The sequence below is a fragment of the Balaenoptera acutorostrata genome, chromosome 19 (assembly GCF_949987535.1).
Source record: "Balaenoptera acutorostrata chromosome 19, mBalAcu1.1, whole genome shotgun sequence".
Classification (NCBI taxonomy): Eukaryota; Metazoa; Chordata; class Mammalia; order Artiodactyla; family Balaenopteridae; genus Balaenoptera; species Balaenoptera acutorostrata.
In genome coordinates this window covers 61,883,221-61,903,419 of record NC_080082.1, presented here as the reverse complement: position 1 = coordinate 61,903,419, position 20,199 = coordinate 61,883,221, and the positions used below count along the sequence as shown (strand labels likewise).

Sequence of the window (20,199 nt, the reverse complement as noted above, 5' to 3'; positions counted from 1 at the left end):
GGGTTTTAATTATTTGCCGTTTTAGCCTAAGTATTTTTATTTATTTATTTTTGGGCTGCAGCATGGGGCATGTGGGATCTTAGCTCCACACCACCTCCAGTGGGAGTGCAGGGTCTTAACCACTGGACTGCCAGGGAAGTCTCATTTCCCGTTTTTTGTGTGTGTTTGTCTCTGTGTGTGTGTGTTTTTTTAAATATATCTCCTTGAGAGGTGTTTCTCTATATCTCCTCTTTTTTTTTTTTTTTTTTGCAGATATTCATTTTTAATTATTGTTTATTTTTATTTGTTTTTGGCTGTGTTGGGTCTTCGTTTCTGTGCGCGGGCATTCTCCATTTGCGGCAAGCGGGGGCCACTCTTCATCGCAGTGCGTGGGCCTCTCACTATCGTGGCCTCTCTTGTTGCGGAGCACAGGCTCCAGACGCGCAGGCTCAGTAGTTGTGGCTCACGGGCCTAGTTGCTCTGCGGCATGTGGGATCCTCCCAGACCAGGGCTCGAACCCGTGTCTCCTGCATTGGCAGGCAGATTCTCAACTACTGCGCCACCAGGGAAGCCCTCTGTGTGTTTTAATATTTATTTTTTATTTGGCTGCGCGGGGTCTTCGTTGAGGCATGCAGGATCTAGATCCCTGACCAGTGATAGAACCTGGGCCCCCTGCATTGGGATTGCTGAGTGTTAACTACTGGACCACCAGGGAAGTCCCCTATTTGCCGTTTTGAAACCAACTGTTTACACAGCGACATATAAGAATTGTATAAACAACTCATTATACAATTACATACATCAGTATATAAGTTTAAGGTGTACAGCAATAGTCTGACTTCCCTATATTGTGAAATGATTACCACAATATGTTTAATTAGCATCCATCATTTCACATAGGTAAAATAAAAAGAGAAAGGGAAATAAAAGAAAAAAAATTTTTCTTTTGATGAGAATTGCCTTTTTTTTTTTGGATTCTTCTACACATATAATCATATATTTCTCCTTTGTTATTGTCTTTGGCTTTGAGCCATAAGAATTGCCTTATTTTGTAAAATACTTATCGTATTCCATGCTTGTGTTGAATTACCTTAAAATATCTTTGAGAAAAACTTGTTTACATCATAATATACTTAAGTCAACAATAACTAAATATAATGCAATTTCAAATTCACAATATGTTCATTATGAGAATAAGTAGAAATATACCTTTTATTTTTAAACTGTAATGTATTTTAGCTGTTTGTGTTCTATTGCTGAAAGTTCTGTCAGGTGTGGATAATAGAGCCTGTAAAATATATAGTATTCAGAAGACATTGGGATTTATTCTCATCTAAGGAATAGTTAACTTTGCCATATTTCTAAGGGCATTTACTGGGGAGGTATATTCTCTTTAATATGAACCCTAAAGAAGGTAAATCTAGATTATCGACTATGCAATAACTTCATTTCTGCCCTCAATATTTCTGTGGCAATTTCTGTCATTAAACATTTATTGCAGTACGTTTTCCCACATCCCTGCAGGTAGAAGATTTCATCCATAGAGAAACAGCAATCAATTGTAACATGATGTTTACATAGGGCTATTAGCGTATTTAAAATATTTTCAGACAAAATGAGCAGAATGTCCTGGTGTAACACAACATGCAAACAACATCACATTTTTATTTTCTTTATTTTTGGCTGCGCCGGGTCTTAGCTGCAGCACTCAGGCTCTTCGTTGCAGCATGTGGGATCCATTTCCCTGACCAGGTATCAAACCCAGGCCCCCTGCATTGGGAGTGCGGAGTCTTAGCCACTGGACCACCACGGAAGTCCCCAACACCACATTTTTAAAAGATGCAGTGACTGGAATAAATTTTGGGATGTGCGTTAGATAGATTATTATGCAACGTTTGAAACTAGCCGTGTTGGCAGCACCGGGGACGCCCTTGGGAAGAAGACACTGGTCTCCATCTCTCAAGCAATAACTTCTCATCCAGCGCCCCCCACCCCCACCCCTGGCTCCCCACAGGGCCCGGCAGGGACGTCAGTCACAGTGGCCTCGAGCAGGAGCCCCCCCCCCCCCCCGGTGCCTTATCGCCCAGCTACGATGGGGGTCTCCACGGCGCGCAGAGCAAGATGGAGGACCACCGGGACGAGGCCATCCGTGTCCTCTGCGGCCTCGCCGTGAGCGGAGCGGGGGACGTGCCCGGGCTGTTGCCGGGTCCCTGGGCGCTGGCCTCGGGCTTTGCTGGCGCCGTCAAGCCGCTGGGCCGGCGGCCCGCCAGCCTGGTGGGAGGCCGTCACTCCACCTGAAACTGCGGCTCAGCCCTTGCTGGCCAGGCCTGGGCCGAAAGGAGCCTTTCTTGTTTGTTTGTTTGTTTTCGGTAACAAAACTGTAAAGAAAGCAAGCAGGAAATATATACACTTTGTCAGACAAGAGAAAAAGATGCCTTGAGTATAAAACGTGAAGAGTCAAACATACCGTTCATGGGAGGGAGCTGCTGTGGGGAACCAGCTCGGTTGACAGGCGCCAGCAACTTGTGCCGAAGCCTGATAGTTTTTTTTTTTTTTACGGAAAATAAAAGGAACCGTAGTTATGAGGTGTTTTTTTTTTTTTAAATAATGTGGAAGAAAATTATTAAGAATGGTGCCTTTGTTCTCCTTTTTTTTTTTTTTAGCTTTTTTTGCATATTTTTTTTAATGTATTTTTAAAAATATTTATTTATTTTTAGCTGCGTTGTGTCTTAGTTGCAGCACCGGGGATCTTTCCTTGGCGGTGGGTGGCTGGGTGGTTGGGGTCGTTTCTCTCTAGTTGTGGCGCGCTGCCTCCAGATTGTGGGCTCTGTAGTAGCTGCAAGCCGGCTTAGTTGCCCCGTGGCACGTGGGATCTTACTTCCCCGACCAGGGTTTCCAACCCGCATTCCCTGACGTTGGAAGACGGATTCTCAACCACTGGACCACCAGGGAAGACCCTGAATGTGTCTTGCAAGCAACACATTTTTTTATATAGAAGTCTCCTGTCTCTTGCTTAAAAAAAAAAGAAAGAAACTAGCCGTGTTGGCAAAAAAAGACGTTTCAGTGTGGACTTCCATGTTTCCAAGCAAGGAAATGACTCAATGGTGGAACCTTTACATTAAACACAGACCAGTAGAGGAGAAGCTGATTATAAGGCAAAGTCATGAATCCATTTTTTTAATGGGGAATTTCATTCCTTACATAATTATCGAGGCAGCCAAATTAACATATTCACAAGAAAAAAAAGGAACTTCCTAAATCACAGGAAGATTTGACACAGGTCTTCCTGTGATATCATTATGAAACTGATACAAATTATTAACAATTCAAAAATGTGAAAAACAGAACGATATAGTATGACGTGACCTTAAAAATTAAAGAATATACATTTTTGAGTCCAGGTGGAAGGACTGAAATACTTACCACTGTCAAACTTAGATAAGGATAGATTTTATTATAAAGGATTATTACCAGGAATTCCCTGGTGGTCCAGTGGTTAGGACTCTGTGCTTGCACTGCGGGGGGACGGCTCAATCCCTGGTCGGGGAACTAAGATCTAGCAAGCTGCCCTGCCACAAAATTTGTAAAGCCTCAAAAGTCAGACAAAAAAAGAGCTTTTCTTTTATACCCTGGGGTAAACAAGGTAGGAAAACTCCCATATGGAGGAGTGGATGAGTACATGGCAGAAGCCTCAGTTTCTCACATGATGTTCTATGCTGAAGTCACTTACTCTTGGGTGCAGATATTCTGGCAGGAAGGTTGCTCTGAATGACAAAGCTCAAAAGTGGTCCAAAAATTAAGGCATTTGGGAGAGGAGAAAAAACTTACTTTTGATTAAATCATGTTAACTGGCATTGTGTCCACTGATATAAGGACCAACAAATCAGTAACCGTTGATAAAGCAATGGATGGGAATTTTGAGGATTCCTTTCTTGCTGTTTCCAAAGTAAACAAGGGGGCTATCCTAAGTCTTACTGAAATTAAAGAGGAAGCATAGGGTTTCCCTGGTGGCGCAGTGGTTGAGAATCTGCCTGCCAATGTAGGGGACACGGGTTCCAGCCCTGGTCTGGGAGGATCCCACATGCCGCGGAGCGACTAGACCCGTGAGCCACAATTGCTGAGCCTGCGCGTCTGGAGCCTGTGCTCCACAACAAGAGAGGCCGCGGTAGTGAGAGGCCCGCGCGCCGCGATGAAGAGGGGCCCCCACTTGCCGCAACTAGAGAAAGCCCCCGCACAGAAACGAAGACCCAACACAGCCATAAATAAATAAATAGATAGATAGATAGATAGATAGATAGATAAATAAATAAATAAATAAATGCATACTTCTTAGTAAGTAAGCTGTTACCATCTGCAGAAAAGAAGAAAAGGTGTTCGTTTACCTTTGCTATTTTCCAGAGTTCCAGGATTGGAGTAAAGTCTAACATTGTCACTACATAATGTGACATCAAGCAAAATTCAAAAAATAACAAATACACATGTTACATTTGGATAATGGAATATTAGAAAATTTAAACTAATAATGATAATAACAAACATGCCCAAGAACCTCAGCGTTTATGCCTTTGAATGGCACTGAAGGACCCTCCATGCGCCTTGTGCCTGCGTTGTGTCTATTCCTGTCACATACAAGAGGAATTAAGTCTCTTAGATTAAATTCGTATTTCTCCTTACAACACACACATAGAAAAGACAGCAAGTATGACCTTAAAGTTGGCCAAAAGACAATTTCAGTTGATTGAAAAAAGTAGATGCCATTCGGCTTCATTTCAATCATATTTATGAAATAACAATTTACCTCCTGATTGTAACAGATCAACAAATTAAATATAAAGAACCAAAGACTTAATATGTGTTTAAAAAAATTTTTTTTTACATTGATGTTATAAAGCAATGCTTTTGACTTAAACTGTCAGATTCCCCTTGACCTACACTCCCTGGACCAGAGTTGGTCTCTGCCTCCTGGGTTTTAGGGGAATAGAAATGGAAATGATGTTCTTATACCTTTAGTATGAAAATGCTCAGTCAGCACGAGCAGAGTTTTGCATTTCACCTTTCAATTTCCGTTCCCTACAAAGATAACTCTGTTATCTCTTGCTTAACTAAATGAGCCTGTTCTGGGTGAAAACCCACCCTACATCCCATTGGCTCAGTTGCAGTCATCTCACCTCCAGTGTACCTGTCTCCACCCACTCATGCCCGGCTGTCTTCCTTAGTTTATCATGTCTTTGCAGTGAAACATAAATCTTTCCTTCTTGTCCTCTGTTCTCTCTTTCTTTCTTTTCTTTCTTCCTTCCTTCCTTCCTTCCTTCCTTTCTTTCTTTCTTTCTTTCTTTCTTTCTTTCTTTCTTTCTTTCTTCCTTTCCTTCTTTCTTTCTTTCTTTTTTTGGAACCCGTGCCCCATGCAGTGGAAGCCTGGAGTCTTAGACCACCAGGGAAGTCCCCCTAATTTTTCATTTAAATAGTTCTTTTTTCAATTTAAGAAGGAAAAAAACCCAACAAAACAAAACAAAACCGTGTTCAATATAAGTGGCCGAAAATGACAGCTCTAAGCATTTTCCTTGATTGTTTCAAACATTACTTTGAAATAAGCAGGAAGGAGCCGTACTCCTCAGGACACCACAGGGACTCCGAGAGATCCAGAAGGCAATGATCCAGTTCAGTTAGGCAGAAGGAAACCCCCAGGTGCAGAGCAGAGGGAAGCCCGGTGCTGCCCCCAGAACCTTCCTTTTTCCTGACCAAACCTCCATATCAGCCCTGAATTCACCCCTACTCGTTCCCTGCTCCCCTGCCATGGTCCTGTCCTCGCTCCTCACTGCATGTTGCTTCAGGGTCAGAAACACTCCCAGGTTTCTGCAGACCCGAAAACGATCTATTTATATTTTTTAATCACAGAGCCTAAGCAGTAACTGCCTACAGGCTTACCCCTCTGCCCCAGCTAGTGATTGTTTTACTCTTTAGATCGGAACAGCTCCACTATGATAGTTTCCTTGGTAACCCATGAACCAAGCTCAGGTCAATTCCCCCACCAACTGGTAACCTACCTCTTCCCCTCCAATAGTGAAGACTGCTGCCCTGTCCTGCCTGCCTGCCTTCTGCTATACACTGTGGGGTGTCATTTCAGGACCTTGCTTCGGACCTGTAAGATCCCCTATCCAATAGAATCACTGATGTGTCTGTGACTGTTTCCGGGCTCTTTCTTAGGTCTTGAGGCTGCGAATTTACAAGGTTTGCAGGCCTTCGGGGTGCAGCCCAACAGGCCTCCTGTGTGAATGGGGAATAGAAACAGAAATGCTGTTACTGTTTCTGAATAGAAACAGAAATGCATGTCGGTATGAAACTGTCCATTGTACTCAGGAGAGTTTTGCATTTCACATTCTTGTTTGTAATCCCTATACAAACAACTGCAATTTTTGATTCGTTAAACCACCTAAATTAATTTTCTTTTTTAAAAAATTAAAGTATAGTTGATTTACAATGTTATGTTAGTTTCAGGTATACAACACAGTGATTCAGTTATATGTATATATGCAGTTATATATAATATATATTCAAAATGAATACATATATATATATTTTGAGATTCTTTTCCCTTATAGTTTATTACAAAATATTGAGTATAGTTCCCCATGCTATACAGTAGGTCCTTGTTGGTTATCTATTTTATACTAATTCTAATTGCAGGAAATGATCCTGGGTCCAATCACAGCCACAATCAGGCTCTCACCAAGATCCCAGTTTCCAGACCAGCTAATTGCTTCAGCCTCACTAGCAGGACTTGCCTGCAACCAGCTAGCAAAAATAGATTTTAACTTAAACCATGTTCAACTTGTCCTGAAGAAAACATCTGTTTCTAGGACTGCCCTGGTGGTCTAGTGGTTAAGACTCCATGCTTTCACTGCCAAGGGTTGGGGTTTGATCCCTGGTTGGGGAACTAAGAGCCCACAAGCCGTGCGGCAAGACAAAAACAAAACAAAACAAAATTTTTTGACAGAACTGTCCCACACGATGTAACCTTTTACCTTAAAACTGCTAGAGGGACTTCCCTGGTGGCGCGGTGGTTAAGAATCCACCTGCCAATGCAGGGGACATGGGTTCGAGCCCTGGTCCGGGAAGATCCCACATGCCATGGAGCAACTAAGCCCGTTTGCCACAACTACTGAGCCTGCGCTCTAGAGCCCATGAGCCACAACTACTGAGCCCATGTACCACAACTACTGAAGCCTGCGTGCCTAGAGCCTGTGCTCTGCAACAAGAGAAGCCACCACAATGAGAAGGCTGCAAACAAAACTGTTAGAGACAGTGTTACTCTCCTCCAGTGGGTGTGGAGCCAACAGATGCAAAGCAGGAAAGATGGAAGGGTTTGTTTATTTATTTAATTTTGGCCCTGCCACGTGGCTTGCAGGATCTTAGTTCCCTGACCAGGCATCCAACTCCGGGCCTCCAGCAGTGAAAGCCTGGAATTGTAACCACTGGACCACCAGGGAATTCCCAGGAAGGACTTATTACCTGCAGCAAGTTAAGGAGAACACTGGGGATCTTTCCCAATGCTGTGTCTCACCAACAGCAAAATTGGCAAAGTTTTTTGTTGGGGGTTGTGCCTCGAGGCATGCGGGATCTTATTTCCCCTGACAAGGGATCGAACCCGTGCTCCCTGCAGTGGAAGCACAGAGTCTTAACTACTGGACTGCCAGGGAAGTCCAAGGGGATGTTTTAAGCTAAAAGTACATGCCTATTCATGAAGGGGCTTGGGCTGTCAATGGAGTCCAAGCTTTAGTTGATTGAAGTAAGGAGGGTCAGAAAGGTCATCATCAACATCCAGTTAGGTTCCAGTTGACCTGGTGGTTGAGTGCTTCAGGCTAATCTTTACTACTGAAACAGAACTGGGAGTCATTACAACTGACGTATTGTCTTTGCTATTGTTAGTTCTCTTGCCTGATAGCAGGCTATGTTTCTGCCTTCCTTTATTCCCTTAAGATCTTTAATTCCTGAGACCTGTTCAAGGGCAAGCATTGTGGCCAGGCTTAGATCACGAAATGGCTAAGGCAAAAATGGTTTCTCATATGTCAAGAAAGCCATTCCTGGTTCTCTTTTTCTGAGGATCCTCTAACCTATCTTGTTACCTTACCGAACCAGGTTTCTTGACCCAATGTTCAGCAAGACATGAAGGTTTGCAGCATGCCGCAGACCGGCTGCAGAAAGCTAGAAGTTCCTGGCGGTGAGGGGTAAGGAACTGAAAAGCACCAGTATGGGATCAGAAGGGCCAAGACAACTGATGGCTGCAAGGCAAGTTTATTCAAAGAGCATGAATGTATATATAGGTTTAGTACGGAAGGCATAGCAGACAATAAATCAGTAAACCTTGTTTTCCACATAATTCTGTCGCCACTGCCTATGCGTCAGCATGCTTTATGGGCCATTCTCTGGAGATACAGACTTCCCCCTTAGGGCAGCACGTCCTTCTTCTGGGGAACAACCAGGGGCTCTTAGATGCAGAGCAGGCACCTGGAACGAAACTGGCCGCAAGCCATTTTCCTTTTTTACGCTCAATACCGCAGCGTCAGGAGTGCATACCAAGAAAGAGACAAGCAGTTCTCCGGAAAGCAGAAAGCTGAATAAGCTTACAGCTTGGGGGCCACCACAGCAGCAGAGAAAGTTTTATTCATGAGGCAGCCAAGCTAAGTGATGGGAGAACAAATATCAAACCCACCTCCCTCATGGCAAGACCTGGGACATAGGAAAAGTGATTGGAGATAAGAAAAACATGAGGTAATCCTTGTTCTGCACCAGCACAACTAAGTTAAAGGCTTCTTCAGGGAACTCATGTTCAGAAAATGGCTCTTAGCATGTTCAGAAGGTGGAGTTTTTGGCCCTCTGATGTCAAAATGTCACAGAGCAGACACTCACAGATGCGCAGGTGGAGGGTCAGTGGTTCTAACTAGTTGTAACCAGCTCGGCATCCAACTGGACACAGCTGACTCCAAGTTTCTAAAAAACAACTTGGACAAACATCTTTAGCTAAATGACACTTGCAGGATGTGCAAGCTTTCCTAAAAATAATTAAAGTGGGCTTGATCCTCAAAAGCAGGTTACAATTTATTATTTATTTAGCAAGTTAAATAGATCTAACTGGTGACTACCTTTGGTTTCAACAGTAAATCAAAATAAGCAGGAGGCAAAGCGGCTACACAGAGTTCAAAAGACACACGTTTCTAAATCCCTAAAGAGACGCTTTACAGGCAAGGCTGGGGGTGGCGGAGGGGATGCAGAGGCCCCGCCTCCTGCCCCCGCCCTCTGGGGGGGCCCCCCCGCAGGTCTGGGCGCTCTCCTCGCCCCGCCTCCTCGCGTAAGGACCTTTCGCAGTCCCCGCCCCCAGGCTGCTCCTTCTGCGCCTGCGCAGTGTTCTACGGACACGGAAGCGGAGAGACCACCCTGGGTCACGACGGATAGCTGAAGTCACTTTTCGGTGCGTGAGTTTCTTCTTTCTACTGTATCTGCGCTTCGGGGCCTCCCCCCCATACATCCTCAGAGTGTGGGACTTACGCGGAATTTTAAATACTCGCCCCCGCCCTTACATCCTAAAGAAATTCACAGTGGGGGTCGTTTCCTTTTGGGGTTGAAATCGCTTTGAGGCCCGTCCCGGTCCTTGGGTTTTCGGCCTTCGGTCCACGTAGACACCGCCTTTCGCGCCGTTTTGCTGTTTGAAACCTTTTACTGTCTCCGCCTTCGGCCTGTAAAGCCCTCTTCCGCGAGGTGGATGCGCGTCCCCCCAGCCTCGCCCTCTGGAGGGCAGCGCCGGCCGCCCCGCTCCCGGAGAGGCCGCGTCCTCTCCCCGGTCCTGGGGTTCTGCAGAGCCCGCCCCTCTCCGGAGACCCCCTCCCTCCCCGCCCCCTCTGTCCTCGCGTCTCCTCAGGCTGGTCTTTCTGCGTGAACGCCCAGTGTTCTTCGGTCCCCAGTTCAACTTGTTTGGAGAATGGCCAACAGAGCAACATGGTGCTGGGAGAGGAAGAGGACAACTGGAGGCGAGAGTAAACGAAGAGAGAGCAGGAAGGAGGCGTAGCCGTGTGGGGTGCCAGGGAGTGGAAGTCAAAGGGAAGGTGGCAGGGATAGAAGGGGTGTAAGCCGAGGACAGAGAGGGAGCAGCGATGGAGGAAGAAAGAGGAAGAAATATATGGAGGTTTCGGGCAATCAGAAAGGTTGAGGAGAAAGAAGAACGAGAGGAGGAACAAGTTGCGGAGTGCGGCAGGATGGGAGTGAGGGAAGAAACAGGCGGGGAGAAAGGGCAGTAGAGCAGAGGGGCATAAAAACAGACAGAGAAAGAAATACAGAGATATATAAACGGAATGACACGGAAACACATAGCAGTGCAGGTAGGGGGGGAAACTGGATCCAGATGGGTGGTGAGTTGTTTGGATATGGATGATTAAGGTGTAATATATTGATTTGCGGCTTTGGAATCTAATACAAATAAAACTTGTTTGTTTAAATTATACAGATAAGGATGAGAAGTGCAGAACTCCTGTGCACAGGGCTTGTGCATTTTGTAATTATTTGTAACAGAAGATAACTTCCGTTTGCAAGCCCTGTTCAGCCAGCGGGCAGTGACGTCACTCCGTTGTGGGTCACCCCCTTCCTTCCCTTTTCCTAACACGGGGTAGAGGACTATGGACAGGAGTCGTGCAGCGAGAAATGACTGACTCTGTCACTACACGGTGCCTTTTTAAAGGAACATTAAATGTGGGTGTTTCTTTTTTTGTACTGGATTTACTTTTTTCTTGCTGTTTTCTTTACATTTAATTCTTTTTGTAGCTTGGAATAAATCTTAGTGTATTCAATTTCTACTTTCCTATAAATAATTATTAACTTCTGAAATAACCTTTGCTGGTCTTCTGTAATCAAGTCACGTCATTTTTTTCTAATTATGATGTATTCTCAATTTTTTTTATCTTTGACACCAGAATTATTAGATTAAAAAAATTCACAAATTATTTCACTTTAAAATTTTTTTGAGGTTTATTCGATATCTGTGTGCTTCTTCCTCTTTATCTTAGATTATTTTGATGAGTACTTGGTAAACATGTCAATGATCTTTTATATTAACCGTCAAAACCTAGTTTAACCAGTTAGTCTAATAGTCTGTTTTCTTCCTTTTTGTGTGATCTGGTAAAAGAGTGAGCTATGAGGTGACAAGATGTTTCCTTCAGGTCCCTTTTGACCGTTCTCTGCAAATGACCTGAAACCTTCTTCCAACAAAACCCATCCATTCATGATGAAGAGGGCACGCACACACACGCATGTGAACACAAAATACCGAGAATGGGGAACCTTGTGCACTGTTGGTGGCAATGTAAATGGTACAGCTTTGTGGAAAACAGTAAGGAATTTCCTAAAAAACTGAAAATAGAACAGGCACAGGATCTAGCAACCCCACTTCTGATCGTATATCTAAAAAAACAAAAACAAAAGAAAACAAAAACAGGAAATGAAAGCAGTATATTGAAGAACATACCCAAACTCACATGAGCGTTACTGCATATGTGTATATTTCACAACAGCCAAGGTACAGAAACAACCTAAATGTCTGCTGATAGATGAGTGGGTAATGAAAACATTGTGAAATATTATTTAGCCATAAAAATTAAGGAGATTTGTCATTTATGACAACTTGGATCAGTGTAGAGAACATTATGCTAAGTGAAGTAAGCCAGACAGAGAGAGACAGATATTGTATGGTCTCCCTTGTATGTGGATTCTACAAAAGTCAAATTCATAGTAACAGTAGAATGGTGGTTACCAGCGGATGGGGGTGGGGAAAATTGGGAGATGTTGGTCAACAGGTACAAACTTCCAGTTGTTACATGAGTAAGTTCTGGAGTAAGGTATAGGGTGGTCACTATAGTTAATCATACTGTGCTACTAAATACTTGAAATTTTTGGAGAGAGTAAATCTTTTTTTTTTTAATTTTTAAAAATTTTTGGCTGCATTGGGTCTTCATTGCTGCACATGGGCTTTTCTCTAGTTGTGGCGAGTGGGGGCTACTCTTCGATGCGGTACACGGGCTTCTCATTGTGGTGGATTCTCTTGTTGTGGAGCACAGGCTCTAGTCGCGTGGGCTTCAGTCGTTGTGGCTCACGGGCTCTAGAGCGCAGGCTCAGTAGTTGTGGCGCATGGGCTTAGTTGCCCCGTGGCATGTGGGATCTTCCCGGACCAGGGCTCGAACCCGTGTCCCCTGCATTGGCAGGCAGATTCTTAACCACCGCGCCACCAGGGAAGTCCCGAGAGTAAATCTTAAGTGTTCTCACCGCACAGACATGAAAAATGGTAATTGTGAGTTGATAGATGTGTTAATTCCTTGATTGTGGTAAATATTTCACACTGCATATGCCTGTCAAATGATTACATTGTACACCATATATATATATGTATATATATAGATATAGAATACATATAGAATATATACCATTTTCATTAGTCAGTTATACCTCAGTAAAGCTGGAAAAGACAAAGAAAGTGAGAGGTGTGCTGGGCTTGACTCCTCTGAGTGGTGCTTAACCCAGACTTCACATTAGATTGCTGAGGCATTTTGCACATATGTTTTGTGTCCCCTGACCAGATATTCCCCTTCAAATAGTTGAGGTTTGGCCCAGCCTCAGTAATATTGAAAATTCCCCGGGTGATTCTAATTTGTATCCATTTGAGCATCATGGCTCCAGGTCCTCCCGTTCCTGAGGGCTGAGATCTGGGCTGAGGGTGAGGGGGCTCTGGTCTGCGTGGGGATGGATCAGGGCTGGTCTGTGACCTGCAGGGGATCGTCGGGTCCAGCTGAGGTGCCCACTGCTGCTGTGTACGTGGGGGCCTCACCAGGAGGGGAGCCTGATCTGAAGGAAAGGGTGGGAAACTCCCGTGTTGGTCTCTGTGTGGGAGTTTACTGTCCTGAGCCCCTCCTGGGACAGTGGGCAGCAGGGGACTGTCTGTTCCACATGCTGAGGTCTTCCCTGTGTGTGTGTGGTGGTGACTCAGGAAGGGGGTGTGTTGATTCCAAGCATTAAACAGCCTGTTTTCAACTTTCAAGGTCGACCTCTAAAGACTCAACGTTGTCTGAGGAAGAAGCCCGGAAGAGGAGGAAGAGGAAAGAAAAGGAGGCAGGAATGGCTCTTTCTCAGGTAAAGTCATATTGTCAGTTGTTTCTTCTGTCTGTCCTTCCTGAAATGCCCTTCTTTGGACTCGCTGATCTCTGACTCTGAGCCTGACACCTGTACATTCACACTCACCTGGGGGCTTCCCTCAGGGCCTGTCATCTCCACTTAGAGTCTCCACTAAGCATAGTCCTGGGCAGGGATTCGCACCCATGAGTTGGAGACACCGTGTCAGTGCTATTGGGCAGCAGGGATCGCTTAGAGGCCCCATCTGGATGCAGTGTCCATTCTCTGTAAACCCTGATAAAGAAGCTGCACGAGGAAGCCACATATTAATATGTACAAATACCTGGTAAAATCTAGAACATAGACCAATAAGGGGAAATCAGTTCTGTTTTAGTACACTTGAAGCTAAATGAGTGTACTTCATTCAAAATCTTAATCATTGGGAATGGAATGGAAAGTTCAGAGACATCAGTGATAGATGGTGTTTTATTCCATCACTGATTTTAAACTATGAAATCAACCTAAGTCTCTTGACACTTAGAGATTCTTTAAATCATCTTCATCACCTTCATTCCTTGGAGGTTGTCTTTTCGTACTACTCACTGTGTCCTTTGACACACAGAAGGTTTTTTTTTTTTTTTTAATTTATTTATTTATGGTTGTGTTGGGTCTTCGTTTCTGTGCGAGGGCTCTCTCTAGTTGCGGCAAGCGGGGGCCACTCTTCATCGCAGTGCGCGGGCCTCTCACTATCGCATCCTCTCTTGCTGCGGAGCACAGGCTCCAGACACGCAGGCTCAGTAATTGTGGCTCACGGGCCCAGTTGCTCTGCGGCATGTGGGATCTTCCCAGACCAGGGCTCGAACCCGTGTACCCTGCATTGGCAGGCAGACTCTCAACCACTGCGCCACCAGGGAAGCCCCACAGAAGGTTTTTTAAGTTTGATGCAGGTAATGTTTCAGCTTCATTCTTTTGCTGGTAGATACTCAGTTTCCCAGCAGCATTTGTTGAAGAGACTGTCCTTTCCCCATTGTGTAGTCTTAGCATCCTTGTCAAAAATTAGTTGGCATACATGCAGGGGTTTATTTTTGAATGTTCTATTCTGTTTTATTTGTTCTTTTTTTAAAAAAATTTATGTATTTATTTGGGGGCTGCGCCGGGTCTTCGTTGTGGCACGCGGGATCTTCATTGCGACATGTTTAGTTGTGGCATGTGGGATCTTTAGTTGCGGAATGCATACTTCTTAGTTGCGGCATGTGTACTTCTTAGTTGCGGCATGCAGACTTCTTTGTTGTGGCATGCGAACTCTTAGTGTGGCGTGCATGTGGGATCTAGTTCCTGGACCAGGGATCAAACCCTGCATTGGGAGCACGGAGTCTTACCTGCTGGACCACCAGAGAAATCCCTGGTTTATTTGTTTAAATATCTGTTATGCCAGTGCCATGCTATTTTGCTTTTTAATATGTTTTGAAATCTGAAACAGCACGGTATCCATCTTTCTTCTTTTTCAAGAGTGTTTTGTCTACTTGGAATCCCTTAAAATTCCATATGAATTCTAACATTAAGTCTTCCAGTTCATGAGTAGGGGATGTGTTTCTGTTTATTTTTTAGCAGAGTTTAGTAGTTTTCAGTGTACAAGTCTTTCACCTCTTTGGCTAAATTTACTACTAAGTGTTTTTTTTTTGTTGATTCTATAGTAAAAATGATTGTCTGTTTCAGATTATTCATTTTGAGTGTATAGAAAAGCAGTGATTTTTTTTGTGTTGATTTTGTATCTTGCAACTTTTCTAATATTGTTTTTTATTTATAACATTTTCCTTGTGGTATCTTTATGGTTTTGTACATATAAGATCTACTCATCTGCAAAAAAAAGATAATTTTACTTCTGTATTTTTCTTGCCTAATTGCTCTGGCTGGGTATTGCAGTACGTTGCTGAATAGTAGTGTAGAGAGTGTACATCTTTGCCTTCTTTCTGACCTTAGAGGAAAAGCTTTCATCTTTTACCATTGATTTTAATGTTAGCTATGTGCTTTTTTTTTTTTTTAACAAACCCAAAATGTTAAGATTTTATTTACAAAGCTTCTTTGTTGTACAGAAAGAAAGATGCTGTTACAATCTCAATGTAACTGGCAGCCACGGACGGTTGACTCACCAATCACAGCTATCCATGCAACAGCAAGAGTCTTACATGAAAACCTAACAACGCTTACAATTCTGTTGGGATGAAGTCCCCAAGCTTGGTGGTGGATTTCCAAGAGGGACTAAATGGAGGAAGGCGGACTGTCACAGGAACTATTCTTTAGCTCTTTGGGTGGGTGGGTGGGTGCCCTGTGGTTTGTATCACAGCTACCTTTTTTTTGTTTTTTTAAACAGCTACCAAATCCATGTGAGCCGTCCAACCAGTACTGGACAGTTCTCTTTTTGCAGGTTATTTGGGGTCTTAATCATCTTCTCCTTCATCATCTGTTTCTCTCTTCCTCTTCTCACCTTTCCCGCTTTCTTCCTCTTCTTCCTCCTCATCCTCATCTTCATCTTCATCTTCATCAGCTTCTCCATCATGTCCACATTCTTCTTCCTCCCCACTGACTTTATCTTCATCCTCCCCTTCTACATCTTCATCTTCATCTTCTTCATCATCACACTCTTCTTCCTCACCATCCTCCTCCTCCTCCTGGTCCTCATCTTCTCCTTCATCGTCCTCTTCTTCATCCTCATCATCTTCATCTTCATCAGCTTCTCCATCATGTCCACATTCTTCCTCCCCACTGACTTCATCTTCATCCTCCCCTTCTACATCTTCATCTTCATATTCTTCATCATCACACTCTTCTTCCTCCTCCTCCTCCTCCTCCTCCTGGTCGTCATCTTCTCCTCTTCGTCGTCCTCTTCTGCATCCACACCATCCACCTCGGCATCTGAGTCAGGGGTTTCACTGTCCTCCCGGTCATAGCCATCCAGGTAGGTCAGCTGGGGCAGGAGCTTGAAGACACTCTCTTGGTAGTCATTCAGGTTAGTAACCTCACAGTTAAACAGATCCAGGCTCTTCGGACATTCCAACTTTTTCGAAGGTTTCAGGGTGCTGATATCTTTTAGTTTATTTCCACTTAAGTTTAGATGTGTAAGATTTGGAAGTTTTTCTGCTAACATATCCAGACCTGCAAAGATTCTGTTGTCACTGGGCTCAAGCTTTTTCAATTTAGGTAGTTTGGGGAGATTTGAAACTGAAATCAAGCCTACATTTATTTTTTTTAAATAAATAAATAAATTTATTTATTTATTTATTTATTTATTTTTGGCTACGTTGGGTCTTTGTTGCTGCGCGTGGGCTTTCTCTAGTCGTGGTGAGTGGGAGGCTACTCTTCGTTGCAGTGCATGGGCTTCTCATTCCGGTGGCTTCTCTTGTTGCGGAGGAGGGGCTCTAGGCATGTGGGCTTCAGTAGTTGTGGCACGTGGGCTCAGTAGTTGTGGCTCGTAGGCTCTAGAGCACAGGCTCAGTAGTTGTGGTGCATGGGCTTAGTTGCCCCGTGGCATGTGGGACCTTCCCGGACCAGGGCTCGAACCCGTGTCCCCTGCATTGGCAGGCGGATTCTTAACCACTGTGCCACCAGGGAAGCCCAAAGCTACATTTATTAAACTGAAGTACTCTAAGTTCACAAATTCAGCCATTAGGCCCTCAATTTTCCCATCATTTGATTTGCAGTTGTCCAGGACAAGTTCTCGAACAGCTGCCGGGGTCTGGTTCCTCAGCTCCAGGTGGATCCTCCTCTTCATGTCCATGTTTCTCTCTTCCCCCCTCTTCAAACTTAACTTTCCGCGGCGGGGGCGTAGGAGGGAGAGGCGTCCCAGCCTGCGCAGCGAGGACGGTCAGAAGGGGTCTGCTAGCCGCAGGGCCCGGCGGCGCGGTCCCGGGCGGTGGGCGGTGTGCGGGCAGGCGAGTGGAGCCCCCGGAGCCAAGTTACTCACGGCAGCGGAGAGAAAACATGGAGGGAAAGGGGGGCTGGGGCGCAGCGCTGGTCTCACTACCGCCGCCCCTGGCCGCGGCCCTGCACTGCGCTTAAACCGGCGACGCGGCACGGGTGGCTCCGCTGGGCTCCACGGCCGCGGCGCACCAAGGACGGGGCGGGGAGAGGCGCCTTAGCTATGTGCTTTATAATATTAGCTGTTATTATACTGAGGTAATTCACTGAGTGTTTTTATCTTTAAATGTCCTGGAATTTTGTCAAATGCTTTTTCGGCATCAATTGAGATGATCATGTGTTATTTTTCATTCATTCTATTAATGTAGTGTATTGATTGATTTTTTTGTGTGCTGAATCATCCTCGCCTTGCAGGTTTTTGATTACTGCATCAATCTCTCTAGGTGTGACTTTGTTCACATTTTTTATTTCTTTGTGAGTAGATCTTCGTAGGGTGTTTTTCTAGGAATTTACCCATATATTTTAGGTTATGTAATTTTTTGGCATAAAATTGTTCATAGTACTCTCTTTTAATAGTGATTAAATTTTTCTGTGATTCAGTTACAGTTTTTCCTCTTTCATCTGTGATTTTAGTTAATTCAATATTTTCTTCTTTTTTTTTTAGCCTAGCTAAGTGTCAATTTGTTCATCCTTTCAAAAAACCAACTTTTGCTTTTTTGATTTTTATGTAGTTTTCCTATTTTATATTTCATTTATCTCTGGTCTTTATTATTTATCTCTTTTGTTCTGATTTGAGATCTTTTCTCCTTTTTTAAAAAAATTTATTTATTTATTTATTTTTGGCTTTGTTGGATCTTCATTGCTACGTACGGGCTTTCTCTAGATGCAGCGAGCAGGGGCTACTCTTTGTTGCGGTGCGTGGGCTTCTCATTGTGGTGGCTTCTCTTGTTGTGGAGCACTGGCCCTAGAGCATGCAGGCTTCAGTAGTTGTGGTGCGTGGGCTCAGTAGTTGTGGCTTGCGGGCTCTAGAGCGCAGGCCCGATAGTTGTGGTGCACGGGCTTAGTTGCTCTGCGGCATGTGGTATCTTCCCAGACCAGGGCTTGAACCCGTGTCTGCTGCATTGGCAGGCAGTTTCTTAACCACTGCGCCACCAGGGAAGTCCCAGTGCATTGTATTTTATACTTCATTTTCGTCCAGATATTTTTAAAATTCCCTTGCCATTCCTTCTTTATCCTGTTGGTTGTTTAAGAAGGAGATGATTAATTTCTAGATTTTATGGATATTTGTTTTTCTTCTGTTATCTATTTCTGTTTTCATTTCTGTGAGATAGAGGAGATATTTTTTATTACTTGTTAAGATTTGGTTTGTGGCCTAACAAATTGTCTGTCATGGAGAATGTTTCATGTGTGCTTGAGAAGGACGTTTTCTGCTGTTATTGGATGGAGTGATCTCTATATATCCATTTGTTCCCATTGGTTTATAGTGTTGTTCAAGTCCTCTGTTTCCTTACTGATCTTCTGTTTGGTTCCATCCATAAGTACAACTGGGGCATTGAAGTCTTATACTATTACTGTGCTGCTGTCTGTTTCTTGCTTCATTTCTGTCAATGTTTGCTCCATATATTTGGGAGCTCTAATGTTAGATATATAAATATTTATAATTGTTATATCTTCTTGGTGAATTAACCCTTTTATCATTATATAATGTTTTTTGTCTCTTGTGACAATTTTTGTCTTTATTTTGTCTGATGTTATGTAGTTACCCCAGCTCTCTCTTTATCATGGAATATCTTTTTCCCTCATGTCACTTTAATCCTATCCATGTCCTTAGATTTGTGATTTTTAACAGTTCTAGCTCTTTGACTCTCTCTCTCTGTTTCTCCCTCTCACTCTCTATTTCTTCCTCCCTTTTACATCTTCTGCTTGCTCAGACATACTGTACAGTGGTGAACGGCAGGAGCCCTGGCCAGCCCACTTTTCTCCACAGTAATTTCAGAGGAAATGCATCCAGTGTTTTCTTCCGATCATGACGTTTGATGAAATACTTTTGCTTAATAAGGTTTTCCCCCAATTTCATTTTTGTCATGGTTTTTAGTTATGCAATGATTTTTGGAAGTATCTAATACTGTGATAAATTTTTTTATCTTCATCAGTTAAATTTCTGTGTAACACTAATAAGAGATGGGAGCTACAGTATTCTATGTATTTTTTCATGTTGGTACCTTTTTTTTTTTTTTAATTTTTGGCTGTGTCGGGTCTTAGTTGTGGCTTGCGGGATCTCTCTTGCGGCACGCAGGCTTCTCTCACATTGTGGCACGCGGGCTTCAGAGCGCGTGGGCTCTGTAGTTGTGGTGCAAGGGCTCCAGAGCGCATGGACTGAGACACCTCCTCTCATTTCAGGTAATTATGTGTTTACACATCAGTGCCTGAGTGCATGAATGTGTAAGTCCTTGGCTTTTATAAAAGACATCATTTCATTGGTAAGTTTTATATTTTTTAGCAGTTGAAATTATACCTTTTTTTTTAAAGATTTATTTATTATTTGTTTATTTTATTTATTTTTGGTGTTGGGTCTTAGTTGCGGCACGCAGGCTCTTCGTTGTGGTGCATGGTCTTCTCTCTGGTTGTGGCGTGTGGGTTTTCTCTTCTCTAGTTCTGGTACGCAGTCTCCAGGGTGCATGGGCTCTGTAGTTGTGGCGTGGGGTTTCCAGAGCACGTGGGCTCTGTAGTTTGCGGCACGCGGGCTCTATTTTAGGCGTGGGAGCGCTCAGTAGTTGTGGCCCGCGGGCTTAGTTGCCCCGCGGCATGTGGGATCTTATTTCCCTGACCAGGGATCGAACCCGTGTCCCCTGCATTGTAAGGCAGATTCTTTACCACTGTACCACCAGGGAAGTCCCTGAAATTATATCTTGAGTGTATTCCGTGGCTGTAAATTTTTCCTACACTGTCATGTTAATGTTTTATAGTAGGAAGGTTATTAATATCTTCAGTGTGTGTGTGTGTGTGTGTAGTGACCTTTTATGCAGTTCTATAGGTTAACCTTGAAATTGTCTCAAGTTTTCTCAGGGAACCCTCTGTCAGTGTACATTTATCCTCTATCCGTCACTTAACTTTGATATTTTATGTTCCATTCTAAAGTCTGACTACCTGAGCTTTCGTGCT

General features: G+C 43.9%; 3 protein-coding genes across 8 annotated transcripts in view; 2 read left to right on the top strand and 1 right to left on the bottom strand.

Annotated features, from left to right (window-relative positions):
* LOC114235400 (zinc finger protein 665-like) overlaps positions 1–20,199 on the top strand; it is a 427,904-nt gene that overhangs the window by 390,596 nt on the left and 17,109 nt on the right. The gene's annotated exons all lie outside the window — the stretch shown is intronic.
* The window catches only part of LOC103016606 (zinc finger protein 525-like), a 103,886-nt gene continuing 93,079 nt past the window's right edge, over positions 9,393–20,199 (top strand). Inside the window, exons 1-2 of the mRNA XM_057533664.1 lie at positions 9,393–9,445; positions 13,053–13,143. Coding sequence (XP_057389647.1) covers positions 13,129–13,143 — 15 coding nt within the window. The 5' untranslated portion in view covers positions 9,393–9,445; positions 13,053–13,128. The remainder of the gene's footprint in view (positions 9,446–13,052; positions 13,144–20,199) is intronic.
* Positions 15,554–16,897, bottom strand: LOC130705672 (acidic leucine-rich nuclear phosphoprotein 32 family member B-like). 6 transcript variants are annotated; one of them, XM_057533640.1, is made up of 5 exons: positions 16,726–16,897; positions 16,021–16,353; positions 15,891–15,988; positions 15,708–15,830; positions 15,554–15,632 (listed from the first exon to the last, which is right to left on the bottom strand). In XM_057533640.1, exons 1-5 carry the CDS (start codon positions 16,895–16,897, stop codon positions 15,561–15,563), a joined length of 798 nt encoding a protein of 265 aa, XP_057389623.1. In that variant the 3' UTR covers positions 15,554–15,560. The 6 variants fall into 6 exon arrangements, with proteins under 6 accessions (XP_057389623.1, XP_057389621.1, XP_057389625.1 ...); XM_057533638.1 differs by having other exon boundaries at positions 15,554–15,791; positions 15,915–15,974; positions 16,013–16,353; XM_057533642.1 differs by having other exon boundaries at positions 15,554–15,691; positions 15,776–15,902; positions 16,013–16,353.